This window comes from Melozone crissalis, unplaced genomic scaffold (assembly GCF_028551555.1).
Source record: "Melozone crissalis strain CALT ecotype California unplaced genomic scaffold, PUWL_Pcris_2 ptg000039l_1, whole genome shotgun sequence".
Classification (NCBI taxonomy): domain Eukaryota; kingdom Metazoa; phylum Chordata; class Aves; order Passeriformes; family Passerellidae; genus Melozone; species Melozone crissalis.
Genome location: NW_026535817.1, coordinates 1,574,837 through 1,602,810, shown reverse-complemented (window position 1 = coordinate 1,602,810; position 27,974 = coordinate 1,574,837). Strand labels below are relative to the sequence as shown.

The following is a 27,974-nucleotide window of genomic DNA, read 5'->3' as shown; positions in this document are numbered from 1 at the left end:
GCCACAATGGCACAGTGGTGAAGCTGGTGAAGTTTTGGGAAGTTACAGCAGTTAGCAGAGCCCACCCCCAAAACAAGCAGGGAAAGGTAAATGATATGAAATGGGCTGAATGTTAAGAATGTAATAAATGATGTCTGTAAGAAGTGGGAAAATATCAGGGAGAAGAAAGGAGAAATGACAGGAAAGAAGGACATTCTAGGAAGATGTGGAGAATGCTTCCCTCCCCTGTAGCGAAAGCATTTTAAAATAACTCCTGCCATCGTGGATTTTCTCAAGGTCCTTGGTGCTTTCCCAAACCAGCCCTTTGCCAGGCGTGGGGATTTCAGTTCTCTGCCCTGAGTGTACGCAGCAGGGCTGCCCGGGGTCATGGCAGGAGGCTGGATTGACATTCCCAGCAGGCTCTGGGGTTTGGATAGTCTCTGTGATCTTTCCTTATCCCCTGCCATGCGGTGGGAACCATGTGCTGACGATTCCGAGCAGGTGATGTGGCTGGAGGGGATTATTGGAAGCACAACTCCCTCTTCTTTAGCATGGCCACGGCTTGGAGGTCCAGCAAGGAGCCTGGGGGCCTGCCTGCTGTCCTTCTGCCCCAGGTTTTCCTCCTTTTTCCTCCTGGAGATAGAGATACTCACTTTAGCATGGCAACACAAGGAAAACCCCACCCTTTCCTGCCATCCTGGATGACATTTTCCTTACACCTGCAGACCCAAGGTGTAAATGCAGCTGCGACCATGTCTGCATAAGCTTGCTACAAAAGCTCCAGTGGGGTGGCTGCTCCTTGTCCCTGAGAGGTGAGCTCTCTTTAGGTACAAATCTCTGTTTTTCCAGTGCAGATGCTGGGGTGGGGAGGGTGGGGTGGACACGACAGGACTTGTGCACGTAGCTCATGGGCACTTCAGTCTCGCTGTGCTCTGCCTTCAGACGTGGGAGTGGTGCCCACGTTAATCATCCAGGCAAGGGGAGGGAAAAACATCCATGGCTTGGCTTCTTTTCAAGTCAGGTGTGCTCCGAGCTAGGCTCCGAAATTCTGCCTCCCTCTGCTCCTCATCGTGGGGAGGGAAAGTTCTGCACATTAACAGGGGGTGAAGCAATTTTTTCTGCCTTTGTTCATCCTCATTTCCAAGAACAGTGTGTCTGGGCTGTCTCAATGTCTCAGTCCTGTGGGAGCTGGTATGGGCTGAGGGATTTGGGATTTCCCTGGAGCAATCTGCTTTTGCAGGGAGGGCCCTGACTGTCTTGAGGCTTTCATCAAGCATCTTCCACTGGCCTCTTGAAGGTGAGGGGAAGCTGGAGGATCTTTAGTGTGCTGTGTTAAAAAGAGTTGCAGGCTTGCTTTCCTCTTTGTTTTTAGGAGCCTCCCCTCAGTGTGAGGCTCTCTGGTGTGTGTTTTGAGGAGGGGATGCTGGATGGCTGCAGTTCCCACTGGGTTTGGCTGCTGTTTTAGCAGGTTTGTCCTGGAAGGTGATAATGCAGCCACTTCCCAGTCACCTGTCACTGCACATCCTCTGTTCAACATCCCCTTGTGCAAAGTCTGCTGTGTATTCCTAGAAATAGGAAACAGTCATAAATGACATCAGTGACCTAAAGCTCAGCCATTTCCAGCCCCCTGCCATGGGCAGGGACACCTTCCACTAGACCAGCTTGCTCCAAGCCCCATCCAGCCTGGCTTTGAGCACTTCCAGGGCTGGGGCAGGCACAGCTGTACTTGCCAGAAGCTGAAGGTTGCACTCCTAGCAGGACTTAAACAGCTGTCAGGTGCATTCCAAGTGCAATATTTACTGCACTGTAGAAAAGAACACTGAAATACTTCGTGTTCCTAAGCTCCTGAAAAATGGGCTGTCTCATGATGGCAGTTTCTTCCCAGAGCCTGAAACAACATTGCTCATGGCCCTGAGAGGGGAACACCAGGCACAAGGTGAAGGCTGTGTTTTGGGGCAGGCTCTCCTCTGGGCTGGTGCAGTGCAGGAGCTGTGGCTGAGCCAGGCACCACTGACCCAGCGAGCCAGGGATGTTTCCCTGCAGGCAGGAAGGGAGGGAGCCTGCTGCCAGCTTCACTCTGGTGACCCACATTGCTTTCCTTTTTTCTTTTTAAGATAAAGGTAACTAAAGATGCAGGGAAGAATGTGGCCTCTGGAGGTCAAATGAAATGATGGATGCAGGTGTTTGGAAAAGCCATCCATCCACGCTGGTGTGCACAGACCTCTGGGAAGGGTGCCAGTGCAGAGGAGTGGAAGAGCTGTGCAGGAAAGAAAGTTAATTCATAGTATCCAATCTCCCAGCTCAGTTTTTTTATTTTGCTGAGGGGGAAAAAAAGGAGGGAAAGGGGAGGAAGGAAAAATACAACAGAGTATTTTTCTAAATCCCCTACTCTTTTTTGGTATCAGGTGCTTTGTTTACATGCTGCTGGTTTTGAAAGCATAGGGAGTAACAGGTAGGGAGACAGCTGAAAGTGTTGGAAGCACCAAGGCCTTGCTGATGGGAATTCCCACCACCATGATCTTCAGGAGAGATGAGTGTACTGAAACCAGGATTGTGATTGGAGCTGCTCTAAGTACCTGCAGTTCAGGGAATGTTCCTTTGTGCTTTGCTGTAATGTTCTTAGAAGTAAGTCTTGTGCAGCAAGGGAGATTACCCTGCTTTTTCTCTGGAGGGCTACTTCCTTAGAACTGAGTTAATCCCTGCAATCAGGTGGATCCCATTCATCCCTGGTGTGGGATTTCTGTAGCTCTAGGAAGGTGCCAGGCTGGTGATGGCATCAGCTACAGTCATGGCACAGACGGGGTGAAGGTGGGGAAAGGAGAGTGTGGAATCATATCCCAGGTTTTACAGCTGTCTTACAGGGGAACCTCTCCCTCTCCATCCTGGGCTTTTCCTTCCTGAGCCATTCAGTAGAGAGGACACTTCCCTCAGGAGTGTTTCCTGTGCCGCTTTTCCTAAATCTCTGCATTCTTCAGGGAAGCTGTGAATCGTTCAGGGAACAGGCAAGCCCTCAAGTGTGGGACTCTTCTACTTGGAGACCTTCTCCAAGTAGATGCACACGAATAAAAACTTAAAACCCGAGGATCCTGCTGGAACCTGGAGTTAAAGGCATTGTGAGATGTTTCTGAAGAAACATGTGAGATGTTTCCATGTAGAACTTCATGAACAAAATATTGGAAAATGGGATTTCCTTCTTTGAGGAGGAAAAAAAATTAAATTAAAACTACCTAAGCTGCGCAGTGGTCAATCTGTTTCACATCAGCTTCGAGAAGGAAGAGAAGGAGATTGCAAGGAAGAGTTCTGCCATATCACAGTGTCATGGTTAAATTTGTAATGAGGCAGCAATTATTTCTAACCAAGCGTGAAGCAGCCTGACAGGAATTGGCTCACACCATGTCAGGGAGCAATCTTCAGCCTGGCAAATATCCACGGCATGGAGAGGGACGTGAGCAGAGCCCTGTGCTCCTCCTCTCACTGAATCCGTGTGGACAGTGATCCCTGAGGCTTCATGTGAGCCAGAAAACACATTACCAAGCACTGCTGCAAGCTTATTAAAGAGGGAGAGTTAAAATGGTTAACAAAAGCACCTTCTCAGGTATTACCTGGTGTAATACCCACCCCATTCTTGCTGCCTCAGGACGGAGGGAAGATGCCTTTTCTTCCTCAGCCTGAACTTAAGGGATGCATATGCTTTGCCTCTGCTAAATATTTCATGGAGCAGCTTCTGTAGATTGAGACATCATTACAGTGAAGGAGCCAAGTGCTTTGATATAAAACTGTCCCTGTTTTACACGATGGGCACTGGAGAGATTTAGGAACCCCCCAGTCTGCTTTCAAGAGTCTAAATAAGTGCTTCTGCATGTGCTCCCTCTTAGCCTTGCTGCTGCAGCCCCCATGACGGGCTTGCTGTGTAAATTGTTCCAAGATTTATTCTGAGAGAGATGTTCAGTACTGAGAAGGGGGTGAGAGACAAAATTCATGTGCAGGAGCTCTAGAGGTTATGGTAATCTTTGTCCTTGGCTTGCTTCTCCTGTGGACAGTCAAATTTTGTAAAATCAGTTTTTCTATAGAAGGGTAAAGGGAACAAATTGGAGAGATGCTCCAGGTATGGATCATGGTTATTTCCAGAGCAACTCCTGACATCTCCCTGGCACTGTGCTGGAAATCAGGTCCAGATTCATGGTGGTGTGCACTCATCAGAGTCATGGTGGTGTGCATTGAAAAAATAAATATGCTTTACATAGGATTACAGGGCTTCGATTTTAAATAAATATTTTTTTTTGCCATGACCTTACACACAGTGCTTCTGAATAATGAAAGCAAAAGGAACTGTTCCAGCATGAGCTCAGAGACATGTGCAATTTGCTTCCTGCTGAATGCTGCCACTTAGCAATGGATAATATGATTTATTTCTGACTGATGGCCAATCATGCTAATTAATAGACTGGTACTTCGTCTGCTGAGGCCAACCCATGCCCTGTTTCTCTGTCCATCTTTTATCTGCCTCACGGGAGGGAGTTTCAGTGCCTCACAGAGCTGCTTTTTATGCCTTCTTCTCTGGAAAGCCATGGTTTGTGATTCATCTGACCAGCCTTTCCAGCCCTGGAGTTACTTTTTCCTCCCCTGCACCTTCTGGCCATGGCTGCTTCCCTGTTGGTGTTATTCCACAAGTTTTGCCTCTTCTTCCTCAGTCTGCTCATCACTCTTGGACAGGATAAGCTTTTGTAACCCTGGCACTTTCATTTCATAGAGAGAGGGGCAATTAGCTGTAGTTCTCCTGAGTTGTTTGGTGGGATTTTGTTGGCAGTGTAAAAAAATAACGACAATTTTCAAAGCACGTGTGACCCAGTGAATGCCAAGGACTGTGCTGCTTAACTTCTTCCCTCCTTCCCCTCATGCTGGCCCTCTTGATCCCAATGAACTTGATTCCACTTCACAGCACTGAAGCACACAAACACATCTATCATCTTTGCCCTCTTCAGGATATTTTAAACCTGATTTTGTTTTTTGGGCCTGTAGTTTCCGTGTGCCAGAGTCAATTAATTGACTCATTTGTAAGAGAAGGCAGCAAGGAGCCTGTGTTTGAGTCAAGCACTGAGGTGTCACCCACTTTCTGCTGCCATTATTTCCATTTGGTTTTGGACATAAACTGTCACCTTCTTGAGTCTCAACAGCTCCCAGTGAACCAGAGCAATACTGGAAACAGTTCTGGAGAACGTGAGGACACTCTGCACATTTCCTTATTCTACAGGCTTTTCTTCATCATTTTTGCTCTTTAGTGAAGCCTTTGCTCTCCAAGATTAATGACTGTGCAGGGGTCCTCTTTCCCTTTGGAAAGGAAGGGAGAACCACTTCATTAATCTGCTGCCCAGGGAGCTGAGATGGAAGATAAGGACATAAAGGGCTGTATTTTCTGGAGGCTGGAAGGGACATTACTCTGCTTGGATCCACAGTGACAACAGTAGGATTTGAGATGTGTAATTCCTTGCTTGGAAAGGACACTTCCTAAATATCCAGCCTGGAACTGGAGATAGCTCTACATTTGCTGACATGGCTTGCAGAATTGCTCAGGAGTGGATTGTTGCCTTCAAGAAGTAGAATTAGAGTTACCTTTCACCTGGTGCAGAGCTTCTGAGGGCCATGACTGGTACTGAAGGAAATTTCCTTCCTCTGCTGAATCAGCTGCAAGGGTTTTCATGGCCTGATGGGATTTTTTTTTTTTTTATTTTTTTTTTTTTTTTTTTTTTGGTTATTATTGTTAGAAAAGGGATAAAAGGCCTAGTCTGTCTTGTTCACTCTGCCCTGGCTGAGATGATGCAGTTAACGTGGCAGCATTTGGCCCCCCATAACCTGCATTCCAAATTGAAATCCCACATCCCCCTGGCAGTCTCACTTCACCATTTGACACATCTGTCACTGGCTGATGGCTGCTGGTGTCCTGGTGGCCCTCCCAGGTTCAAGTTTGGAGCAAGCAGCATCACTTGAAGGGGACAGAACATGACCTGCATCCAGAGCATCACAGAGCAGAGATGGGCACCCCTGCTGCTCCAGAAGTAGCCATTACGCTGTAATAAGTGCTATCATTAAAGCTGTGATCTAGTTTAGATTAAATTAATCCTTTGCCTCCCTTCTTTTCCACAGCTGTTCAGTCAAGCACTTTGGGTTTGACATCCATTAACAGTTTGATATCCACTCACAAGTCATTTTGGGGGCAGGATGTTTGAAATTTGCCAGTTGGCAGGTTAGGGGCTACTTGGGCAAAGGGGAGAAAAACCAGCAGGAGGACCCCAAATGTTATTCCTGCACGCTGAGGACAATTTCTGGTGTGTGTTGTTCATCAAAACACACAACTGGGCATGGAAAAATTCTGCAGCATAAGAAGATGGGAGAAAATAGTAATTGTTTTTCCTATTTAGTCCATTTATAGATTGATTTAATGTGAGAATAAAATTTGCAAAGAGGCTGCAAGTTGTTTTGGGTGAATCTAATAGTGACAAACCAAAAGGCATTAACCTTTCTAAAGGAACACTGCTGCTCCCAAAATATTGAACAAAGACCTCTGTGTGCTGATTTAAATCCTGGTTAGAACCAATAATTTGAAACCATAGTTTTACATAGTGCATTTGGTTCATTTGGGGCCCTTTCCTGGTGTCTGTGTGAAAGATAGGATGAAGATTACAACAGTAAGAATATTTTGGAATATCTTATCCCTAAAATATCTCAGGACTGCTGGGAAATGTTATTTTTAGACTCTTGATTTTTATGAGGCTGGTACAACTGGTGAAAGATTATCACAGTTGGAAAACGTGGCAGACTGTTGAACTGTGAAAACAGTACCTTGTTTTACTTTATGTAACTTCTTAATTCCCTGACTGGAAGAAGGGGAGAGCTGGTTCCCATTCCTGGAACAGTGTGTTCGTGTTGCTGTGCTGTTAATCAAGCCCTGTGCTTTACCTTAGCTGCTCTGTGCTCTCCTAGGACATGGGACTGAAGCTGTTTCCATGGAGAGGAGCTGAATTTCCATGTGATTCCCGAGCCCTGTGTTCCCGTGTTGCTCTCTTCCCATGTGGGCATGCTGGAACGAGCCCATTAAAACCCCCTTGTCAAGGAGCTTCTATTATCTGCCAGCAAATACCACATCTAAAAAACACACTCAGCAGAGCAACAGCTCCCCGTTGCCAGAGATAAAACATCAAATCCAAACCCAGTGGACACTGGGAATCCTTTATGTGGCTCTGAATTGCTTTCATCTCCTCATTGCTCCACTAATGGGTATCCCCACAGACCATGCAGTGCTCTCCGTGCTTCCCTCTCCTTGGGGCTTCTCCTGCCAATTTTCTGGCATTGTCAGGTAATTGGAGTGGAAATGACAAATGAAAGCGGTGCTGCCAGGGCTCCTCGCCTGGCAGCCGCTGGGTGATGCTGGTAATTGTTACCAAAAGTGTAATTGCTCCGGGCTCTGCCTGCCGATTCAACAGAGCAGCCTGGAATTCCTCCTCTGAGACACCCAATCCCTGCCTGTTCTCAGTTGTCTCTGGCACAGGAACGACTTGGGAGGTAAATCCCACCTGGCACTCGGACTTGGAGCTCCCTCGGGGCTTTCTCCCCGTGGTTCCTCTCCCAGGGGTTTCTCAGCTCCCTGCTCCCCGAAGCAGAGTCTGGGGCAGAGCAGCCTCTGGGAGAGTTACCCACAGAATCCCAGAATGGCTGGGGGTGGGAGGGAGCTCTGCAGGTCACCTGGAACAGGGATGGGTCTGGGTGAGTTTGGTCCCTGGGCAGCTGTCCCAGTGCTCTGCCACTCTCATGGAAAGAAGCTCTTCCTCATGGTGAAGTGAGACTCCTTGTGTGTTAGTTTATGGCTGCTGCCTCTTCTCCTGTCACTGGGCACACCAAAAATTGGCACACCTTGGAGATACTTGTATGGATTGATGAGATTCCCTCTCAGTCTTCTCCAGGCTAACCAGGCCCAGCTCCCACAGTCTCTCCTCGTGGGAGAGGTGTTACAGACCTCTCATCACCATCAGGTGATTGGTGGGGTACAGGACAAGCAGCAACCCCCTTGTTTTTGCTGTGACAGCACAAATGTGCAGCTCGACCCCTGGCTGGCACAAGGGCTGCAGCTGTGCTCTGCTGCCTTCACCCTGCTTAGCACCTGCAGCGATGCCACCACCCCAGTGAGCGGCTTCACAGGTCCTGCGTGCTGCAGGGGACACCCCCGCATCCAGGGACATTTCAGGCATGGACTGGATATTTTCAGGGAGCCGTAAGAGGATGCAAACCAGCTGTTGTGTGCTTCTTGTTTCCCCTGTCACAGAATAGCTCCCACAGTGTTATCTGGTGTGATGATATCCTGACTAAATTACTGAGGCTTTTCGCATATTAATAGCAGACTGGTTATTTGTGATTTGTTGGGTGGGGTGGGTTTTTTTGTTGTTGAGGTCGAGGAGGGACAGGTGCAGCTGTCTGAAGTTCCGATAGCCAGTTGAAAAAGCACTGCTCCAAGAGATTTAGGTCTTTCTGTGCTCTGGTTCATGTGACAGGGTGACAGCAGCAAACCAGGAGCACTCACAGCTGCTCTGGGCTCCCTTTGCTCCATGTCTGCTCTTTGGAGCTTTTTCTTTGCTTTTACTGCTTGTTGTGTTCTTGCCTCCTTCTTTTATCTTTTTCTAAATCCTCATCAGTATTCTCCAAACCCATCACACTGTGCTCCTGTGTCTCCAGTTTTATCTCATTTTGTCTTGGTCTGGCTATCTGCAGGCTCAAAAGATTTGGGAGCATTTCTTGGTTTTTGGGCCCCTGTTCTGCAGGCTGGCCCAAGTAATGTAGATGTATCTCTTCTTGCAGTGTAGTGTTTTAAAATTCAGTTGAATTAGGTATCATTTCTTCTTTTGATGTAGGGAAATCCAGGGAATTAATAAATTATAATGGCACTGCTTGGTGTTTAAGGAATCCTTTCCATCTTCAAAGCGCTCTCTGCATGGTATTTCATTATTTATACTGTTAATTATATTAGTACTGGTAAGGAAAAAGCCCCTGAAATTGTCATTGATAAAAATACTCTCAACAGGATTGGAATCCAGCACTTAGATTGCAGCAGATAATTTGTCCAGTGAGGTGCAGAGCCTTGGAGAAGATGCCAGGCAGGTTTCCAGCAGTTCTTTGGGTGTCTACTGCAAAGTCTTGCTCTATGTTTGGAACTGCATTGCCTGGGAGCTTTGAGGTGTCCTTGTGCCTGCTGGGTGAGCACCAATAAACTCACCTCACAACAGGTGATAGGTGGGATCCAGACTTTCCAAACTGGACACTTTAGGTCTGCTGCCAGGAATCCTAAGCTAAATGTTGAATTGTCCAAAGAGCTGGACGCTGAGACCCGTGAAGTGCTTGGGAGACTCTTATATCCCAACAGATCAGGTGGTACTTTCCTGACTATTAACTAGATAATGAATTTTTTAAAACTCTGCAGGGAAGTGTTGGTTTTGATCCTCTACCTGGCGAAAGGAATTTAGAAGCAGCTGATTTGAGCCCACAGACAGGAGCCAGCCTGCTTGGGCTGTGATAGAAACCAGGGGAGGAGGAAGAGCAAAGAGGGGTTTTCTTACCACAAACCTGAGCATTTAAGTCTATAAATGTGAATAAGGATGGCTCTGTGCTGACATTGTGCCATGAGGTTCCTTTGGTTATTATTCCATGGAGAAAATTATTTTCCTTTTTTAAAAGTTTTACTGAGCATGAGAGATCAGAGGTGAAGGTTTAGGAGAACCAAAGGATGGGGCACTGAGTCTGTCCCTTCCCTTCCCACTCCTGGTTACCCTGTGGCTGCCTTCCCTGCCAGCTTTCCAACACAGAGCTCTGCTGAAGCCAGCAGGATGAGTTAACTCCAGTGTATGTGTTAGCTACAGCTTGGCACACACATCACTTAACCTTCACTTCTTCCCTAACTGCACCATCAATCTGCTGGCAGAGATGATGTCAGGGTTTCTGTTCTGCAGCCCTGTGTGAGCCAGGGGAGAGCCAGCTGTGTTCCTGAGCAGGAATTACCATCCCTCTTTGCCTTGCCCAGGGGCTGTGCACCTTCTAAGGTCAGCATTGCCACTGATGTGGGAGAAATGCTTTTGGAAAGCAGGGCAGAGACCCAAGGAGGGTTTTTTTGGTAATACTTTTGGCCATCCCACTATTTGCAGATTGATGTTCTTGAAGTGCCTGAGCAAGTGGCCTGGTTTTTGAGGATATTTTTTTCTCTCATTAAGCGTCCTAATGGGCCTTTAAGGCACATTTCAGTATTTTATCATTATGCTTAACAGTTTTAGTAGTTAGCTGTAAATGTGCTCGTGGCAGTCAACTGTTAATCATCCTTCCTAAGTCCTGCTTAGCACTGTGAGTATATTGAGGTAAATCACTACACGGTGTAAATGAACAGCAAGGTCTGGTCTCCTTAGAAAAGAGGCTGGATGACTGGGCTGGGGGCTGTCCATCCTACCCAGGAGAACATCCTGTGTGGTGCCAGTTTAGCCCAGTGTTTGTCTATACAACAGGGACAGGGATTGTCTAGCTGCAAGCAGTGTTTCAGCTGAGAAACTGATCCTCCTCTTGCCCTTTTCTTGTGGAGGCAGCGTGGGATCGTGACCTCAGCAGGGAGGGAATGGAAGGGGGTCAAGCACGGCTGGTGGAAACCCTTGTGAATTAGCTGTGGGTGTTCCAGCTGGGTGCACTGATGGAGTGGTGGTGACAGCTGTTTCCAGATGTTTCAGGCTCTCTGCATGGCCAGAGTCTCCTCCGTGGTGTTTGGGAATACACGTGCCCAGGTAGAGCAAACCCCAGGAGCGGCTTTGCCTCAAAGCCACCTCTGCTGCCTCAGCACCACCTGGGATCACCCTGCAGTGTGGGCAGTGTGAGCCTGATCACAGGGAAGTTTTCCAGAGATGTTGTACTCCCCTGGGGCTCTTGGAGATTGGATTGTGTTGCTGTTGGAGCTGATGATTGGCCCTGCATGGCCTCGTCTTTCAGCTGTGTTTTGGAAGCTGCTGAGTGACAAGTGCCAACACAGGGCCTGAGAAGCGTGTGGGAGGGAGGGGCTCCATTGCAGTCCGTCTCTGTGGTGCTATTTGAGATGTGCTGTCAAGACAGGACGTGCCCTGTGCTGCATGGGCCTGGTTTCCAACTTCCTTTGCAGAATAACACCTCTTGGAAGCCGGATTCCTGCCAGGACTGCCGGTGCTGGAGCGGCGTTGTCACCTGCCAGCCTACAGTCTGCAGAGCCCCTCAGTGTGACTTCCAGAAGGTAAGGACTGAGTGCCTGTGGCTGCCCAGAGCCAGGCACGGGCGCTGAGTCCCTGTACTCCTCCTTGGAGTGACAACACCTCGTGGGGGAAGCCTTTGTCCCCTTGGCTGCAGCCAGAGGCCGGGTGTTGGAGCAGCTTGATCCCCAAGGAAGCCCCTGAACTGGGCTCCAGCCTCCCAGCATGAGCCCCCCTTCCTTTGGAGGTGGGGCTGGGGCTCCCTGGAAGGTGCAGATGGGCACTTTCCACTCTGCTGAGCAACAACAGAGCTGAGATTGTCTGTCCTCCAGTTTCTTCTTCCTCGTGATGGTTGCTGAGCTTTCCTTGTCTCCTGCTTGTTTTTGTCTGGGTCTTCATTAATTGGCCATGGGATTGGCCTTGCATTAACATCTGGATTGCTGGGGTAGAGTGCACAAATAGCAGTGAAAAAGAGTGTTTTAAAGAGGCTGTCAGGATAATTATATGGCTTTGTGAAGCAGGTTAAAATGTTTCCCAATATGACAGCACTAATGAGGAAATAATTTTGATTCTTACTGGTTTTCCCCATTATTATTGCTGTGTATTGATTAAAGCTAGACTGAATGAGTAGGAATTTTTGTGCTAAAGAGGAGGGAGATCAAGTGCTGTCATGGCACATGTAATAATGAGTGCACTAGATAAAATGATAAAAATCAGATAAATGAAAAGGTAGCTACTTTAAAGCTCATAAAGGGAAATAGGTTTATAGTGTCAAGCGAATCTGTGTGACTCCTTGACATGGGCAATCTCCAAGATAAAATGTTTAAGTGTTCCAAAAACATCTGGTCATTTAAACATTGAAAAGGATCACCAAGGATCTCAGAAGAAAAAAATCCTTTCATGCTTCAAGGCTAAACCACCAACAGAAAAGCAAGGTCAGAAATCATCGTCTTTCTCTATGGTTTATTTCTTATCTACTCATTATGAGATTTATGCAAATATGGCTGATCTTGTTTCAGCAACATCTGGCCCATGTTTCTCAGTGGCCTTTTAGTGAAGAACCTTGAGTTTTGTTTTTCATTCTTTGAAAACTGGTTCAGCTGAAGAATTCCCAACTGTACTCTTGGGGGTGTAAAGTCTGCTGTTATTTTGAGGGCACAATGTCAAACACACAAAGTGCTGTGCCGCCTCTCAGAAAGGCAATGTAGCGCAGCAGCATTCTGTATTTCACCTGAAACCTCTCCTTTCTGAGCTGAGAGCACCAGGTCCAGCCAGGCCTCATGGCTTCACTTTCATTTCAGAGTCCCTGTTTGATGTCAGCTGCTTATTGGAATCCTGTCTCTTTTCAGGGAGAAGTGCTCCAAATAGCCTCCAACAAGTGCTGCCCCCAGTGTGCCTCCCGAGCCGAAGGATTCTGCCAGCACGAGGGACAGATCCACAGCGTGAGTGCCCTGCCCACTGCCTCAGCAGGGACCATTCTTACCTGGTTTTAGCTCCCTGTTTGCTGCAGCCAGTGGAGGCTGCTGAGCTGCTGTGCAGGGGAAGGATGGATCTCTGCATTTGTATCCTGTCACTGCCAGAGAGTGGAATTTAGCAGGAGTTTGGTCAGCAGGGTTTGCAGTTGCTGAGCAGTTGTGTGTCCTGCGTGGCTTAATGGGAGAAATTTCCCCACTGATTCCTTCCCTTTGCTGTTTCTGTGCTTGGCTGAGGCAGTGCAGTAACATCAGAAGGGGAGCAAAGCGCAGAGAGCTTGACATATTAGCTGTGCTCAGAGAAGCTTTCCTCTCAGCAGCCACCTATGCTGCCAGAGATTGATTGCTGCTCTGCCACCTGGGTTCTGTGTTCTGTAATCCTGAATTATTCACAGAGCAGGTTCTGGGATGTGGTTTCACCCAGGGGGGCTGAAAGGCCAAAACAATCAGAATAAGTGTCTGGAGATGAGGAAAAAAATCAAGATTCATGGGTAGTAGTTAATGAATCATGTCAAACAACTGGCAAATGTAGAAAAATGACTTAACAGCAAACTCAAGTTCTATGTATGGTCTCTTACAGACTTTTCTGTTTCACAAGAAGCAAGTCAGGTCCAAACTCAAGAAATATGCTAAAATGCCCAGACATATTTGCAGGGCTGTGCATATTGGAGGGCTGTGCTCTCCACACCTGAGATGGATGTTGAAACCCATGGCCAGCATGAAGCTGGTACAAGCTAAACAAAATCTGGAACAGGAGCGGTAGCATACCCATCCTCTTCTCGTGTTTCTTTGTGCCTGTCATTTGGTGGCACTATGTTTTATCATAATACATTACATTTCTTCTTGTGCTATTTCTGCATTTTCCTGTGCTGTTCTCCTGCTGCAGCTTTTGTCTTTTGGCTCTTTTTGAGCCTGTTCTTTGGGCAGGCATCCCCACAAAAAAGATATGGATGTATTCGTACCTCAATTGCATTTCACATCCCAATCCTGCTGCCACGTGGTCAGGAAACCACTTTTTATCAGTGCCAAGCCTCGTCCTGGAGAGAGGAGGAGCTTGCAAAGGGACAAGGCTCATTTCCAGCTCTCACTGTGCCCTTGGTTGTGTTGTTGTGTTGTGTGCAGCACGGCACGCAGTGGGCCAGCTCGGGCTGTGTGCGCTGCTCCTGCGCCCACGGGAAGGTGACCTGCAGCCCCAGGACCTGCCCAGCTCTCACCTGCGCCCAAGGGGAGCTGCAGGACACTGCCCAGGGCTCCTGCTGTCCCAGATGTGTAGGCCCTGGTGGTGAGTACTGTCTGAGCTCAGAACCTCCTTTTAGCCTCAAATCTGGAAAGCTTTTCTGTTTTTGTGCAGTTTTGTTGGGGACACACTAGAGGCATGTGAGAAATTCCCTTTCTCTTCTGCTGCCATCTTTACATTTTTAATGGCTTCACTCATGGGCCAAGAGGTGGGGGCAAACTTTGAGCAGGGAGCAGATGTGCCTAATGTTGTCCTCATTTTGGAGATTAAAACGGGGAAAGAAACCTCAGGTATTCCCTGTGCACTTGGACTGCAAGTTCCAGAAATGCTTCTTCAGCTGTTGGGTGCCTTTCCTTGTAGAGTTCCAGTGGGAGTGATGCATCCAGAGCTCTTAACTCACAAGCCCCTTGGAAACTGGGGGAATTGTTGCCCTCTTAACTTGCTTTGGCAGTTTAGAATTCTAAGATGCACAGGAGCTGTGTTTTAACTATGGGTGACAGAAAGCGATGAAAGGGCATTGGAAAATAAACCTCCTCCTTGTTTTCCTGTCCCTTAGAGCCTTGCTCCTTTGATGGCCACGTGTTCCAGGATGGAGAGGGCTGGAGCCTGGGTCAGTGCTCCAGGTGTGTCTGCAGGGATGGTGCAGCTCAGTGCTCCACAGCTTCCTGCCAGCCTCTGCTCTGCAGCCAGGTCAGCACCCTCCAGCCTTCTGGGAATGCTCCTCAGCACCTCCCTTCCTGTGGGCAGCGTGCATTTCTCATGCTGGGGAACAAACCAGCAAGCCAAGCTTCTGGGTGACAAGTGGGTGGTTTGGAAAAGAGATATTTGCCCTGCAGAAATGGTGTGGAGTGACGGTGAAGCCTGTGTGTCTGTTCCCTAATACTTTCTTTCCTCATCATTTAATTTTTATCATCCCTTTGCTGGTTAATTAGGCAAAAATTATGTATAAAGAAACTACTTTTTGTTTCCACTCAAAAAAAATTGATCTGGAGTTGATCAGGAAATGTTTTTATTTCTGTTGGGTGAAGGAATGAAAACACAAGATTTATAATGGGGTTTAACTTTACAAATTTCAATGTTTGGTTTGCAGCTGGAAAGCTTGATCTGCAGATTTTGTTACTTTTTTTTTTTTGTACAAGAACTCTAGAAGTGCATTTGAGAGTAGTCAACTGTGGGTGAAATTCCCCTTTTGCCTTCAGAAATACAAGGCAACTTGAGCTGAAAGAAAAGTCTCAGAGCAGTGCTCCTTCTGTCTGTTTGTGTTTAGAAAACAACAAAACTGGGAAGAGGGGTTAGGCAAGCTCATGGTTTTAGTCCAATTAGGAGAGAAGGAACACTGCTGTCTCCAAGGTCTTTGCTGTGGACAAGTGATGAGTTTTTAGCATTTATGCAGGGATCAGCACAGCCAAAACCCTACAAGACACTACACAGCATTAACACAGGGTTAGGAAAGGCAGCAAACTGTTCACAGTACTCCGTACTCAGGGCAAATCACTCAGATTTTGGAATTCTTGTTGTTGTGTTGAAGGGTGTGACTGTGCTGTTTGGATCTTTTTCATGGGGTCCATGGTACCCTGGTTTTGGGCCCCTTGGTGTACTCCTTTTCAGCAGCATGCCTGGAACTGCTTCCCTGGAAATCCTTGTCTCTGACCTTGACTTTATGTTTTAGGGACTGCCATTTTCCAAGTATTTTTGATATATCCAATGATGAATCCAGGAGCTCCCTGAATGAGAACTCTTCACTGAGAAAATCAAAAGCAGTACTCACAAACCTTTTTCTCTATTGATGCATTCCCAGCTTTCTGTCACTGGACAGATGTTTGGACAATTAACACTTTTTTTTTTTTTTGATAGATGAAACCCCACCTGTTAGTGTGTGTGTATGTGTGTGTGTTAATTGTGTTTTACTTTGTCCTGAGATATTCCATTAGTATTCATTTACAAAGTACTCTGCATTAAAAGGAATTTTTGTCTGCTTTAGATCCCCCCTTTCCCACTCCAAGTGGGCTGGCGTTACCTGCTGAGCCATTGCACTAATGTTTAATCAGCTAATCATTAGGATCTAATTTATGGAATCAGGAGTGACTGGGTTGTTGCTGGGATGTATTTGAGAGTAATTGGGTGGCAGCATCCAAGTTAATGCAGCAGAAAGCCAGTTCTGATGGTGTTCCAGGCATTTCCTACCAAGGACATGTCCCACTGGAAGGGACATTAGCAGGGTGTGCAAAGAACCTGTTCTGATCTCAGCGAAACCAAAGATTTTCTTGCATGGGCCTTTATCTCTGTCCCTTCCTTTGTTCTCCACTCCACAAAAGCCAAGACAAAAATTCTCCCAGGATTAAATTCTCATCTTCCATCTTTCTGATAACTTTGCTCTTCCCTCGGAGCTGAGGGAGAAGAATGCCTAAAATTCCAGTTGCATGCCACCAAAATACACAAAAAAGGTCCTTTAACTCTGCTGGGAAATTTTGCTTGGTAACTTTTGTGCAAAGTCTTCCACTGATTCTTTGGGAGCTCAGGGTTTGACTGATGAACAGTGCTGTTCCCAGCTGTAGGATGTACATGGACTGGGAGCAATGGAATTAGCCAGGTTTTGGATGGTTGGAGTTGAGGCACACAGGAAAATTAATATTGGTGTGAAGTGCCAGCATTTTCCAACATGATTTAAATCCATCGTAAAAAAAACTGAAATTGGAAAAATCCAGTTTTAAGCATAATTTAGCATCTGCACAGACAGTCTGGATGGATTTAACTAAAACAGTGCAGATGCCTGAGAGGTGGTGAGTGTAAATCACACCTTCAAAACCTCAAAATGTGGCAATTCCAGAAAAAAACTTCTCTCATCCATCTCCTGCTTTATTGTGCTTCCCTGCAAGCTGTATAATTATTTTTTCCCTCTATATACCTGAATGTAAACACTTTATGTCATGTGTATGAATTTATCTGCATCTCTCCATCTATTCACACCTCAGCTGCCATCTAAATAAGCACAGAAAATGAGGTGGAGAAAACATCTTTAAAGCCTTTTACTCTGCTTCTGTGGGGCCAAAATGAAGCCCTGAGTGGCAGAGGGTTATCCCATGGATGCTAAATGCCTGGAATTCCAAGCACTGATGTTCATGCTTTCTTTTCCTTGTCTCTGCCTTCTGTTTAGGAGGAAGTCATGGTTCTGCCTCCTGGAAAATGCTGCCCAGAATGTGTCCCCAAGCCCTGCTCGGTGTCGGGAAGAACGTTCCAGGTGACTTGTAACAAACCACACCAAAACCACTCCCAATTTTTGGCACATCTCTCTTTCCCTTCTCCCCAGCCTCTGACTTTGTGCCAGCACTGATAGCTTACTACAAACATTGCTTTTTTCCCTCCTGGCAAGGCAAGAGAGCTGAAAGAAATCAGGACTTGATAAGAATTTGCTGGCCAAAGCAGATGAGGCACTTTCTTTCCACATTCATTTTGAAGGAGGAAAGCAGAAAGCACTGGTGGTCAAAGTATTTATAGCTTTCATTGTGTCATCTGGAATTAATTGAGTGCATTATTTAATGTATGTGGGATTTTCTGTCAATGATTCTTTTTGGCTAATAATAGTAGTTTAGGCCTCCCCAAAGCCACTAGCTTGCAATTAATGAGAAATACACATCCACAGTGTGATCTAGACCTCAGCCCCTCTTCTTCCTGTTTGCTGAGCATGTAGAGATCAGCGTTTTCTAAGGAAGGTTTATTATCTGATACAGACATGCAGAAGGAGCCATCATATTCCATAAGCAGCTCAGGTTTCTGGAAGGAATTTGGTTGTTTTCCAAGAGTGTTTAACAGCTCTATCCATGTTCTTTTTCAACAGCACGGGGAGCAGTGGCAAAAAAATGCCTGCATTACGTGTGTGTGTCAGAGAGGGGATGTCAGGTGTCTGAGGGAGACCTGTGGCTCTGTCACCTGTGAGGAGGTACTGAAAAATCACCCACCTCTGAGAGCCCAGCTGCACTTCTGCTGTGCCAGGGGCCTCAGAGAGCCCTGCTCACTGCTGGGTGCTGTTTCCAGGGGCAGAGCAAGGTGCAGCGCCCTGGGAAGTGCTGTGAGGAGTGTGTGTCTTCCAAAGGGAGCTGCTTGGATGGTGGCACCATCAGGTACCACGGGGAGATGTGGAACAGCACCCTCTGTGACTTCTGCATGTGCCAGGAGGGGGAAGTCACCTGCCAGGGAGCTGAGTGTGCCAAAGTGGAGTGTGCCAAGGTGAGAAAGGCTTTCTTCTCAAGGTTTGGGATCTTATTTTTTCCCCTCCCTTTTTTCTTGTTTCTCAACTTGAGGCACTTGAAGAACCAGCCCTTGTTTTGTGCAATCCCCTCAAAAATATTTCACAGAGGAGAGCAAACCTGGAATTTCCCATGCAAGTTTGCACAGTGGGCTTCCACTGTGAAGCAAATCCAGTTAATTTAACTTGGATTCCCTCCCATGCTGTGTCTGCCTGCTGTAGTGGAGGGTCAGACACACAGGGGATTCAGTGGTGATCACTGGACTTACCAGGAGCTGAACATGGGGAAAATGTGCACGTCAGAGATGGTTAAAAGCCTAAGAAATGTTCCTTTTATCCTCATTCTGCATGCTGCAGTGGTCTTCAGGAAGGTAGTTGGACATGGAAGTCAGCGTTCTACTTTTCTTCATTTTTTCCATGTCACTCTCAGCATGGAAGTGAGGCTGGCAAGGTGTTTTATTCCCAGTGCTGTTTACTCCAAAACTAATACCCTCCCTGCCAGGTTATGTTATATTTGCTCTGCAGTGGATGTGCAAAATGCATTAGATAGGGTTGAATGCTTCCCCCACATGCTTTGAATTGGCTTTTTTTGTAGTGGGATAAGACTTCTGTGTTGTCTGTCACTGCACAGGCTGAGAGGATTGGGATTGGTCATCCTGGGGAAGAGAATGCTTTGGGGTGACCTCACTGCAGTTTCCAGTACCTGAGGGGCTCCAAGAAACATGGAGAGACTTTTTGCAAGGGTCTAGAGTGACACAATAAGAGGTCATGGCTTCACACTGGCAGAAAGTAGGTTTAAATTGGATATTGGGAAGAAATCCTTCCTGTGAGGGTGCTGAGGCCCTGGCACAGGTTGCCCACAGAAGCTGTGGCTGCCCCATTCCTAGAAGTGTCCAAGGCCATTTGTCCCTTCCAGCCCAAACCTTTCAGTGTTTCTGTGATCTGTTTCAATTGGTGGGTTCTTACCTGTTTTATGCCTACTGCTCCACAGTGTCAGTGAGGAAAAGGGAAAGAATTGTGGCCTCCTGGGTTTTCTGCCTCAGTGGTGGTGATGCTTTTCTGGTGACCCTGCCTGTGTGTGCTAACTCTTGAGCAGCAGCAGCACCACCCTTGTGGTGTGTCTGAGGTCCAGCCGAAACCCAGCATAACGGTTTCACTGGATTAGCTTGTTTTAATGAGTGTTCAGAGGAGTAAAAACCCACACGTGGGCTCCCAAATGGGACACAAAAGGGCGCATCAAGGCATAAAAGTGGATGTTCACCTGTGGCTGTGCCTTTGAAAGAGCCAAAATGCCCCGAGTGTGGGACCCAAAGTCACCCCTGGCGTGGTGCTGCTGCTGATCACGGGAACTGAAACTGCTCAGAGAGATTTTGCTGGATGAAAAGTCGTGGTTGCCATAAAATCTCGTGCTCTTGCAGCTGTCTGAGCGAGCTGCCTGCGTGCTCCTGGCTGTAAATTGGATCATTTACACTAATGATGATGGCCTGCTGTCATGGCTCAGTGGGGAGGATTAGTTAATATTCATGCTCACATCTTGGGTACTGACAAAAAAAAATCCACTGTTGAGAAAAGCCAGGGGTGTCTTGCAGAACAACAGCTGGAGATGTTAACGTGTAGGTTCAAAACCCCTCAAGTCATGTTCAGTCCTGGTTTGCCTCAGTAGTACAAGGTGTGCATTAATTAATTACAAGAAAATGTTTGCTCAGAAAGCAATGCCATGTTTTCTTTCTCCTTTGTATTTTCTTTCTAAAGTTGCAGATCTGTTTACTCAGGCACCTGCCTCAATAAACCAGAGCCAGTGTGAAGCCAGGAGCTCTTGGATTTCTCTCCTCACAAAGCACTATTAATTTCCTGGTCACATCCTCCTACTGGAAGTGTAATGAGGCCACAGATAGGAACTGCAAGAGGTTCAGCTCCAAACCCTTTCAAACAAACTCGCCCAGCAAAGTGTCCGTGGTGATTCTGACCTAATCCTCAAAAAGCCATTTTCAGCAGGCTGTGAGCATGTTCTCCACCTGGAATATGATCAATCTCTCTGCAGCAAAGCCACAAGTTATCTCCCACAGCCTCTCCCTTTTCTGAGCCTTGGCAGAGCAGCACAGCTGCATTTTTTTGGGGCTAGGCAAGCTGTGTTCCATGGATAGCTGCTCCCAGTTTTCCTATAGCCTCTGTTTATGGATGTGGGTGGGGATGGCAGAGTTTACAGTACACAGCAGTGACATGAGATCCAAACCCTGCCAAAGGCATTTTGGAGTAATTGAAGAGCAGAGATGTATAGAAGCAGCAGGGAGAGATTTGGGCTGTGTGTGGTCCTCAGAGACTAGGAACCAGGTGGTTCCTCCTCTGTTTCCCTGCTCTGGAATGCCAGAGTGTGGCCTGGCTTAGGTGTTCTTCCTTGGTGACTCTAGCAATGACCAGTGCTGCTCCTGCCCTGTCTATGTCCCACACAAAGATTGTGTGTGCCAGTGTGGCACAGGGAAAATGATCCTGGAACAAACACCCAACTGGCATAAATCAGAAAAACTTACTGATAATCCTGGAAACCAAAGCTGTTTCTTGTGAGCTATGTCCTGGTTCCCTAGGAAAAAGAAATCTCTCTCTTTTCTAAATATTCAGCTTCCACTTGGGCACAAAGAGTCATAGTGAATTGGGGCACTTTATTCCTTTCTCCTGCTGCTAAATTCTTATCTTCAAACTGAAGTTATTTAAGTGGAATCTGCGGAGCTGTACAGTTGTGACAAAGAACAGGCTTTTTCCATCTGGGATAAATAGAGCATGTGCTTCGAAATTCTCTTGGGGAAGTAAAAGTAGAACATTGAAAAGGAAGGTAAGCCTCTATGCATTGAAGTCCTGAGGTTGGCCTGGTGAAATCCCAGTGATCCATGGGAGAAAGGGGGAGTATTTCTCTGTGGGATTTGGGGATGAGGTAATGGCCTTAGCGCTGAATTCCGAGGCCTTTCCTGGGGTTTATTCTGCAGCTGCAATATTGGCCAAGCATGTTTTCCAACCTCTGCCTACAGAGGTGAAGTGGGATAGGGAGAAGATAAGGTGAAATTAGATATTGGAGATTGCATTCCAGGGCAAGAGCTGTTCTGCCTCGGCATTCCACAGTGGTTTTGGCGGTGTTGATTCCGTTGGAATTGCTGCAACCTTTCTCTTCTTCACAGGGTGAAGAATTAATTCACTTAGAGGGGAAGTGCTGTCCTGAATGTATCTCCAGCCGTAGTGACTGTGTTTACAAAGAGCATACCAAAGCTGTGAGTACCCTTGTACAGGATTGCAGCAGGGAATAGTGAGTTCTGCTCACAAAGGTTTGGAGGGGCTGGCTCTCCCCCTCTGGTTCTGAGAAGGATATTATTTGCAAGTGTGGTAGCAAAATAATCCATTAATATAGTCTGCAGATTGCTTTTGCAGTTTGCAGAAACACTTGTGTGCATCTGCTGCAGAATTTCAGTTTTTATTGGTCTCCTCTGTGTAGCTCAATCAATCATTTTCCTTTAATATTTAATATCCCTACTCAGAGGTTTCCTGCACATTTCATAATGATAGTTGATTTTAATCCTATCAAGCAGAAGCTACAGAGCTGGGGCAGTCTGTAGCTTTCTGCCAATGTATCCCACTGATTATAATCTTTACTGCAGCAGGAGCCCATTATTAATATTTTCAAGGAACTTCCCTCTGAAGTTAAAGAGAAAAGAGGGAACATTGATTATCTCAGTTTAAATATTCCAGTAGTGGACTTTTCATTGCCCTCACTGATGAGGGCTGGAGCTGACAGCTGCTGCTTGCCAACAAAAGTGGGAAATGGGAAATTTAATGTTGTGTGGGGCTATTTTTTTAGACGCTGAGCCTTTCTTTGCTCAGATCCCTTTCTCTGCCCCAGGCGAGGTAAAACACTGAGGTGTGAGTTTTTTCCCAATTGGTCCTGGCAGAAAAGCTTGGTGAGCGTTTGGAATGCCTGCTGTCTCCTTTCCGTGCCGTTCAGCCGCCGGCCTGGCACAGGCGGCTTTCTGAAGGCGTGTTCTCCCACAGGCCGGGCAGCGCTGGGCCGAGGGGCCGTGCCGCGAGTGCGAGTGCCGGGACGCGGCCGTGACCTGCTTCCAGCGCTCCTGCCCGCCCTGCCCGCCGGGCAGCCGGCCCCAGGAGGCCAAGGGACGCTGCTGCCCCCGCTGCCAGCCAGGTACGGAGCCCTGCCTGCTTCTGGAGCCCCTGCCGCCTGTGGGAACTCAGCACAACATTCCTGATGTGCAGAGTCACCAAGACCACCCTTGGGGGGCTCGGAGGTCCTGGAACGTTGCCAAAAGTGTTTGGTGGTTAGACTTTGATCCTGCATGGGAAACAACACCTGTATGAGGATGAGAGGATCACACAGGGATAAGTGGTGAAGAGATAGATTAATTATAGTGTGAAACACAGGTTTTAATATCTCGGTACAGGGGGGTTCTAAAGGGACAAGATGGAGGAATTAGGGCGTATCCTGTCCTTCTTCTTCTTCTTCTTGTCATCCATCTTCGGTGGTGATGGTGGCACTTTGAGATTGGTTCTTACTGAATGTGCACTTGTCAATAAGGGTGAAAGGTATTGGGGAGAAAAGATAAATATCTTATACGTATTTTTGGGTATAAAGATAAGTGACCGCCCCGAGGGCAGTCAGTGTGCTCATGGTTGGCTTGCTGTGCGGACCTGTGTCGGGCTGGGAGAAAATATTGTAGATAAGAATTAATAAACAACACTGAAGACCGAAAAACCTGAAGACTCCTTCCGTCCTTTGGAGCGCGGGCTGCCCCAAGGCCATCCAGAGCCTTACCAGGCCATTAGAACAGCCGAGGAACGGGACAGCTGCCCTCCTTCCTTCCCCCGTCACCGCTCTCATCCAGCCCCTAGTCTGCAGGCGCTGATTAACTCTACGGTTTAGCTCTTAGATAAGTTTGAGGCTCCCAGTGACTTCCCCTGAAATGTTTTGTCTTTTTTTTTCCACTGCTCCTTTCTTGAATCCCAGCGTGAGTTTTGGAGTTTATGGGCTCCTGATTATTTCTTGGGAGTGGGAAGAAAGACTGTGCACACACTGTTAATGCCACAAGCTCACCTGAGGCTGACTGGCTGCCAGTTAATAATTGTTTGGAAAGACTAGCCTAGCCTTGGCCTATATGATAATTTTGCCTATAAATTCCTTTTTCTCCAGGATATTGTCATTCCCTTGGATTTACATTTCATGGTTGGGAGGCTTTAGCTGTGGGTTGCTCGTTCTTTTTGGTAGCTCTTCTTGTTGCAGTCACATAACTTTGGTTTTATCAGGGTGCTCCAGTTAATGCTTTATCTCAGTAAAAAAGAAAATAGCGTCACAGTTTAATTGTGCTGGAGTGCCCGGGCACATTTGCCATCTTCTTGTTTTAAAGCTTGTTATTTGCTGCATGCTAATGGAAATGCAAAGCACTAGAGATAGAAAAATGAAGGAAACAGGCTTTAGAAAGTTCTGATGGAATTGTCCTGGATTTTTGAGACCAAACAGCATCTGCACAGGCTGCTGAGCAAGAGATAGATGATACAGTATTCTCAGCACCTCTCCCTTCCCCTTATCAAGAATTGCCTCTGTCTGCTGGTTATCCTTGAAAAAGTGGTCATTTAGCTTCCATCATGGTAGCATTTTGGAAAACCTAGGCTTTGGAGTCGTGGTATTGGACATTCAAGCCTGCATTTTTGTGTCCTGAAAGGTAACTGACAGTTTCCCTCATCCAAACCTACTCTCTTCCCTCTGTGTTTCTTCTGTCTTGCAGAGGTGGGGGATGAGAAACAAATGCAAAGTGCAGCCTGCAGCAGTTTGATCTGTGAGCCCAGAACACCAGCCCATTGCTGCATCTGCTTCCATAAAGCCAGCAAAAATTGATTGCTGCTTCTCAGAGATGTGCTGGAAGGAAGAGGGCAGAGAGAACCCACTCCTTTTCAGCCAAGAGAAAGCAAAAAGCCCTGGGCACTGCTGTATTTATGTTAAAACCAGCAAATATTCCCTCTCACTGAGAACCTTTGGCTTGGAGCCTCGCTGAGAACACTTGGCTGGGAGCAGAGGGGCTTTTTTGTAGCTAGAGAAAAATTGTTCTGTTCTGAATCTCTCCCCTTACCTGTGGCCAGGAGATCCTTCTGTGATGCTGGGGCATCAAGGTTTTTGTGTAGGGGTAGCAGTCTGCCAGCTGTGCTGTGACCTGGCATGGACACAGAGTCATGACTTACTGCAGGGTTTGGCTTTAGGAGTCTCAAATTCAGGTTGCTTCAGGCCATTGATTCCTGGTGACTTACAATTTTCACTGCTGAGAAACCATGTGGACAGTGAATATCCCTTTAATCAACTGCCTAGAAAATCTGAGTGTCTATAATGGCTTCTCACATACTGAATAGAGCAATAAAACATTTAGCCCCTTTGAAATAATCTGGTGTATAAAAACCCACTCCAAAGCTAGCACACCTTGCACCACCCAGGGAAACAAGCCGTGAATTTCACTTGGGTTTCAGAGTTGCTTTCTTTTGCTCCTTCCTGGCTGCCAACACTGCTCTGTGTGTTGCCCCTGTGCCAGGTGAGTGCCACCCAGACTGTGTGAGCTGCTCCCAGGCCTCTGATCGCTGTGACTCCTGCCGGGACCCCAGGAAGCTGCTGCAGGACGGGCGCTGCGTGGAGATGTGTGCAAGGGGCTTCTACCTGCACGGGGGGGCCTGCCTGGGTGAGTTCTGCAAGGGGCTGGACCCCCCTCCTCTGCTGCATGCTGTGCTTTGGGCTGTGGGATCCCATGGGCTCGTCCTGAACAGGCTGGGAAAGCATCCAGGCACGCGCTGTGCTGTATCCATGAGACTTTGGGAGGTTTCAGATGGAAGCAGAAGCAAATTCTTGAACTCTTGAGCTAAAATGAGGCAAAATAATCTCATTTTGTCAGACCCGGGTTGGGGGGGGGGGGGTCCTTCTGCATCAGGGATTTGGGATTGATTTTCCTTCTCTCTTTCCTTTCTCCTGGCAGCCTGCAATGAAACCTGCTCAGCCTGCAGCAATGGATTTGAGTGCTCCTCATGCCAGGCACCCCTGCTGCTGAAGGACGGGCAGTGTGTGCCTTCCTGTGGGGAGGGCTACGTCCAGGATCAGCTCCTCTGCACAGGTACCTCCGAGGACAAGGGGCTGCAGCCCTCTGGGATGGCAAAGCAGCAGCAAAACTTTACCTGGGCTATGAGAACCCTCTCTCTTGAGGCATCTGCTGTTGACATAGGTGTTAATGTTCACCCTTGAGTAAAGGAAGGAGTGAGTGAACAGAGAAACCAAGCCATGCAGGGTAACGTTGATCACTGCTTGAGGAAATACTCGTGACAATTCCTCAGTGGATCAGTTCTGTTGTGTGATTCTTTGACTTCAGTGCAGACTGCCTGTAAGTGCTCAGGATATGGTACTTTGATGTGTATAGAAAATTGCCTGCAGGGGTGGAGGATTGATAGAATTCAGGAAATACTTTCTGGGGAAGTTTCCTGCTTGGTTTTGCTGTTCACTCAGTCCATACCATGTGCTCTTCCTGGAAGTGCACTGAGCTCGCTGCTCTCAGGAAGCATTCTTACAAGGTAAATTGGTAATTCTATAAAACACTGAGCGCTGTCTAAATCATTTTTCTTAGCAGTTGGAAAGACTGAGAGTAAGATTGGAAAGTTAGCTTTCTCTTTGATGGGACTATGACAGTGCTTTTATGAGCTTCCCCGGCTCCTTTGAAATACTTTAAACTCTTCCCAAACTGTAAAGCAGCTGCTTTTTCATCATGGCAGTTTAATTGTTTTCTCTAAAATTAACACTTTTCTCATCTTGATGTTGGCCTTTTTAAAAGGCTTCTAATTATTTCTGCAGTTCTGATTCAGCAGAGGGGTGGAGCAAATGCTTAACTTCTGAGCCATCGCTTCAATTTCTTTGGAGCTAACCCTCCTGCTCAGAATTAAATACAGGCTGAGGGCTTCTGGCACATTTCAGGGCAAAGCACTTTAGAGGGTAAGTCCAGCTTCCTTTTCTGAAGTGGCTTCCCTTGAAGAGCTGACTACTTGTTTCAGGTTGTGAAAGTCTGAAAAACCTCTGTCCTCCAGCAGCCACTACAGCCCAGGGCACCATTGTGGATGTATAAACAGACAAGAGAGACCCAGTCCAAAAGAATTTGTAGGCTTAAGTATCAAATAATCTTCTCCTTCATTTGGTTTTATTTTATCATTTCCTTTCCACCTGCTGGTGGTGGTTTAATTGGCAGTGCCCATGTACTGCTGAAGGGGTAGGGAAAGGCTAATGTTTCATTTTATTGCTGGTTTGTAGATTACTGATTGTACACTCCATCCAAATTTGCAGTCACGCATGCTTGTGGCTGAATGTTGCTGGGAAAATTTGTTCCTCTTTCCTCAAGGGAATTGAACCAATTTGCTTTAGTTCTGCATGGCTGCATTTTCTGCATAAAGTCAAACCAGTGGAGAAAGTCTTAAGTTTCAGATGCTGTCCGTAATTCATGGCCATTCACTCTTTTCCTTGTATCCTCTTTATTGCTGCAAATCTCTAATCAGATTGTCGAGACGGGCCTCAGACTGCTCCAAAAGATTTTCCTCATAATGGTTTTAACATCTACAATAAGCATGTTCCAAAAGCACAGAAAGGATGAACTAGACTGTGTTAATTGCTGTAGCTCCAGTAAACTCCCTCTTGAGGAATTTGCTCTGGACTTGAAAGAGACTTAACACCAGGTTTCTTGCTCTAGCCTCTTGTTGGAACACTGTTGTCTGCATTGTAGAAAAACACAGTGTATTAGCCTTTCCTTTTGTTCATGTTTTATAACAGCTGGTTTAATTGAGTCTCTTTTGAATTTTTGATTACAGTTGTTTGATCTCTGCCCTATTTGAATCCTACACTGGGGTTGTTTCCTGCCCCCATCCCTCCACTTGCTTTTGTGAAAAATTAAAACCATTAAGAGAAAGTAGAGTTGAGAATAAAAGGTAATAAGTTCAGTTATGTAGCAGTGGATTTAAAGTTCATGGTTGAGTTTGTGTCAGGCAGAGTGGTGGGCTCTCCCTTGGCAGAAACAGAACTCCCTTACCAGAGGCAAAGCAAAGGGAAGCAAAAATAAACTATGTCAGCATGGTAGAATGGAAGGGCTCAAAGGACTCGCAGTGTTCAATGCTCTCACTGCATTTTTCTTACTTAATTATTTATGTTTTCAGGATTATTCAAAAGCCCAGGCAGAACTGGAGTGTTCCTGCTTTCATCTCCCAAAATGCCAATGCTGAAGTGTGTAACTTGACACTAACAGACCCTGCTCGCTCTGGAACAAGGCACTTTGATTCCTGCTGCCTACATGTTGCTTTTCCCTGCTGTCCCTGGGCTGTGGAGGATGCTCCAGGATCCAGCACAGCTCAGCTGAGCTTGCCCAGCTCCCAGGGAGGAGTGCAGGGCAGGGGTGGCACAGATCCAAAGCCCAGCAGTGCCTTCTGTGTTCTTACTGGAATACCACTGGCATTGCCCTCCTGCTGTGGTCAGACCTGGGAGGGTTTCAGGTGTTTGCAGAAGTTTGGTGAGCTACAAAAAAAGCCCCTACAAATCCCAACTGGAAATAGCCAGGGGGGTGGAATCAGCTTCCTGGCTGCGCAGTCACTTCTGTTGATTTATTTTCACACAGCCACTTGGTTGCTGCAGGCAAAGATGTTTGAGCTGACAGTGGCTCATGGAATGCTTCCATTTCCCCCCTGTTCTTTCTGTGGAGCTGGTGCCTGGCTGCTTGGGTGAGGAGCAGCTGCTGAGCCTGGCAGGGATCCAGTGCTGAGGG

The 27,974-nt window shown here is 47.0% G+C and overlaps 1 protein-coding gene across 1 annotated transcript in view; it reads left to right on the top strand.

Moving 5' to 3' along the window:
- The window catches only part of FRAS1 (Fraser extracellular matrix complex subunit 1), a 106,611-nt gene that overhangs the window by 21,500 nt on the left and 57,137 nt on the right, over positions 1-27,974 (top strand). The window contains exons 5-15 of the mRNA XM_054283763.1: positions 11,150-11,257; positions 12,563-12,655; positions 13,808-13,967; positions 14,479-14,612; positions 17,077-17,160; positions 17,758-17,859; positions 17,955-18,146; positions 21,333-21,422; positions 22,198-22,345; positions 24,732-24,875; positions 25,167-25,301. Of these exons, the coding sequence (XP_054139738.1) occupies positions 11,150-11,257; positions 12,563-12,655; positions 13,808-13,967; positions 14,479-14,612; positions 17,077-17,160; positions 17,758-17,859; positions 17,955-18,146; positions 21,333-21,422; positions 22,198-22,345; positions 24,732-24,875; positions 25,167-25,301 (1,390 nt within the window). The remainder of the gene's footprint in view (positions 1-11,149; positions 11,258-12,562; positions 12,656-13,807; positions 13,968-14,478; positions 14,613-17,076; positions 17,161-17,757; positions 17,860-17,954; positions 18,147-21,332; positions 21,423-22,197; positions 22,346-24,731; positions 24,876-25,166; positions 25,302-27,974) is intronic.